The sequence below is a fragment of the Epinephelus moara genome, chromosome 19 (assembly GCF_006386435.1).
Source record: "Epinephelus moara isolate mb chromosome 19, YSFRI_EMoa_1.0, whole genome shotgun sequence".
Classification (NCBI taxonomy): Eukaryota; Metazoa; Chordata; class Actinopteri; order Perciformes; family Serranidae; genus Epinephelus; species Epinephelus moara.
Genome location: NC_065524.1, coordinates 11,489,309 through 11,492,266, shown reverse-complemented (window position 1 = coordinate 11,492,266; position 2,958 = coordinate 11,489,309). Strand labels below are relative to the sequence as shown.

Genomic DNA, 2,958 nt, shown 5'->3' with positions numbered 1-2,958 from the left:
GATAAGGCTCAACTTTAATGGACAACTCCCATCTTATCAGCTCTTTCTTCTAACCTCGTCCCGCCTTAAGATGAAAGAGAGGATGATCTATTCATGTTGAGCTAATCCTGCAATAAAGATAACATCATCACCTTTATCTTTAAGAATCCAGTATTGAGGTCTCATCCAATAGCTTAGATGTTATGTATGCAAAGCACAAAAAAAAGAGTCTGTTGCTGCAGCGAAGCGAATAGACTTTATTCAACAATAAATAGACTTTATGTAAATTATATACAACTTTTATATCACATATAATAAAAATCACACATCAGATAAAACAACTCTGGATTGCACTTGTTTGGATTTTAAGTGTTTCAGTAGGAAAAGTCTATAGTTGGCAGCTCATCAGTAGAAACGTGGGTTGTGGATCATGAGGTGAGGAGGGTGGTGATGAGGCATCTGGACCAGCTGCGGGACTGGGAGCGGGTAAAAGGCCGGGCCGGTCGCAGGGTAATGAGGTCGCTGTCCGGCCACGCTGTGGTACTGCACCGGGGGCAGAGGCTGGAACATCAGCGGCGGCATTTGAGGGGCGAGGTGGTCCTGCACCTCCCGTTTCAGCTTCATCCTCCTGTTCTGGAACCAGGTCCTGACCTGAGAGGAAGCAAAAATACAGTCAGCATCCACAGCGATACTTATCACTCAGCGTTATTACACTAAAGTAAAACTTTATATAAATACACTGATGCATAGTCTCGGCTTACCTGAGTTTCTGTGAGGTTGAGCTTCTGCGCTGTCTTCACTCTCTCTCCAGCATCCAGATATTTGTGCTTGTTGAAGATCTTTTCCAGTTTGCTGATCTGCTCTGGGGTGAACTTAGTGCGCACGCGGCGCTGCGGTCCGTCCTTCTCCATGTCGCTCCCCTCATCCACCGAGAGACACTCAGAGGAATTCGCCTCGCTGTCATACCCGGATGAATACCCACTGAACTCTGAAACTGAGAAACGGAAAATGTGGTTACAAACACTGCTCATGCGTAAAGACGCACAATATAGTTTGGATTGAATTGAGGACTTTTAGGCTACTATACTACTGAGTACTTACTTGGTGAGGCGCAGCTTGTGGGATGAGAAAGTGAGCACAGGCTGGAGTCCTGCCCGCTGCTCTCCACTAGCTCCGTGTGTTCAGCGGGCTTTAATGCTTTGGGTTTGGGCTGCAGGTAACCCTTGCCAAAAGTCGGCGGGCGCGGCTGCACCATGCAGGGAATATGGGGTCTGCAGGTCGACGAGGTGTCCGTGCCAGCTCCGTGGTCCTCAGTCGGCAAGTTGTGGTGATGGCTCTGGGCCAGCCAGTCCACAGAAAAGTATTTCACCATGTTCGCAGTGCTGCTCAGTGACCTGTAAATCCACTGAATGCCAGAGGGAGTGTGTGGTGGTAGCCTCTGTCCAGGGTCAGCTTTTTATAGGGGCCCTGGCCCCTTGCTTGCTTACAATTTGCATATGTAGAGGCCCTTGTTAACGCCTGATCGATCCCGATGATTAGAAGTTAATGGCTCGTTATTGAAGTCTTTACATATCCTGTGAGTGTGTGAAGACCTGGCGCCGCCGAGTCTGTGAGAACCCTCCTGAGCTCATACATTTGTCCGCCCCGACTGAAACCAGGGGCTCTGCAGAAACAGCTGCATGTCCTGCAGAGGTGGAGATATGCTTTCATGTTGCTGCTGCATACAGTAGCACCGGAGGAAAGGTGTCAGAATGGCCAGACTTCTAAGGCTGGGCTCAGTCAGGGCTCTCATTTTGAACTATATGACTGATCTAATGTATTATTTAATCTCTATATGAGTTATCCAATATAGTTGAAATTTAAAGCATCAAGATTGGTGGAAAGAAGCACTGAGCATTAAACACCTAATTCCCTGTATTCTGATGAATCTCTGTGCACACACTGTGAGTTTTCTACATCAGTTTATAGTGTACATGTCTTTATTTCTCTGCTACTTTCATGTTGTTATTGAAGGTGACAGATGCATGTTCTAAATAATGAAGGAGACGCTTTGCTTCTAATGAAACTACCCCCAATCTTTACAAATGAGTTATAATATGCTCCTCCTTGACCAATAACAAAACTGAAGTACTGCTTATACATTCATGTATCAGTAATAATGCAACAATATATTATTATACCAATGGGACAGGCTATTCTGCATGTTGAGAGCTTTAAATTGTGAAAGAAGGCCACGTGTGATCCCCAATACCTGGTATTACTTTAACATAAATAAACGATGTGAATACTTCTTCCACTATATAATATGACACTATAATAAAGTATTTTCAAGAAGCAGCTCCAAATTTGAGTACTTACTCCACAATGCAGGCCTATTACAAGTGGATAGACGTCTGGCTGGTACTTCTGCAGTCAAATGGGGGGGAAACACAAGCAATCCTCCATCGTATTGACATGTCTTTGATACCCTGGTGAGGAGCTGGCGCCGGCTACCCTGAGAGCCAGCATTTGGCACCGGCGCTTCAAACATTACAGATCAAAGGTATTACAGTAGCAACACAATTACGGCTGATTGTCGGCCCGTTCATATGTAAATATGCTAAAACAAGCTGCGAGGAAGCTGGGGAAAGCCCGTGAGCGCAAACAAGCCCACAGAGGGATGAGGTAATCCGACAATTGACTCCTTCACACACCAAAGGCTGCACATATTAATAATCGGTTAGGTATAGGTAGGATCACACTACACTTTACGTTCGGGTTGGCTTTAAATGTTCAGCCATCTCTGCTCTCTGTTAACATGGTGACTGACAGTATCACACCGTGTCCATTAGCTGCCAAATAACCCGAGACGCGTCTGTCCAGCAGACAGCGCCTAACCTTTGGGATCTGCAGCGCCCCTTCAGAGATCTCCACATGCAGCAGCTCAGGGACAATGCCACTAAACTGATCGTTTAGTTATATGACAAAGCAGATAAGAGG

The 2,958-nt window shown here is 45.9% G+C and overlaps 1 protein-coding gene across 1 annotated transcript; it reads right to left on the bottom strand.

Annotated features, from left to right (window-relative positions):
* Positions 1 to 225: 225 nt before the first annotated feature.
* vox (ventral homeobox) lies at positions 226 to 1,548 on the bottom strand. The gene is made up of 3 exons (XM_050071440.1): positions 1,081 to 1,548; positions 741 to 973; positions 226 to 630 (listed from the first exon to the last, which is right to left on the bottom strand). The coding sequence occupies exons 1-3, from the start codon at positions 1,349 to 1,351 to the stop codon at positions 385 to 387; spliced, it is 750 nt and encodes a 249-aa protein (XP_049927397.1). The 5' UTR covers positions 1,352 to 1,548; the 3' UTR covers positions 226 to 384.
* Positions 1,549 to 2,958: the final 1,410 nt, after the last annotated feature.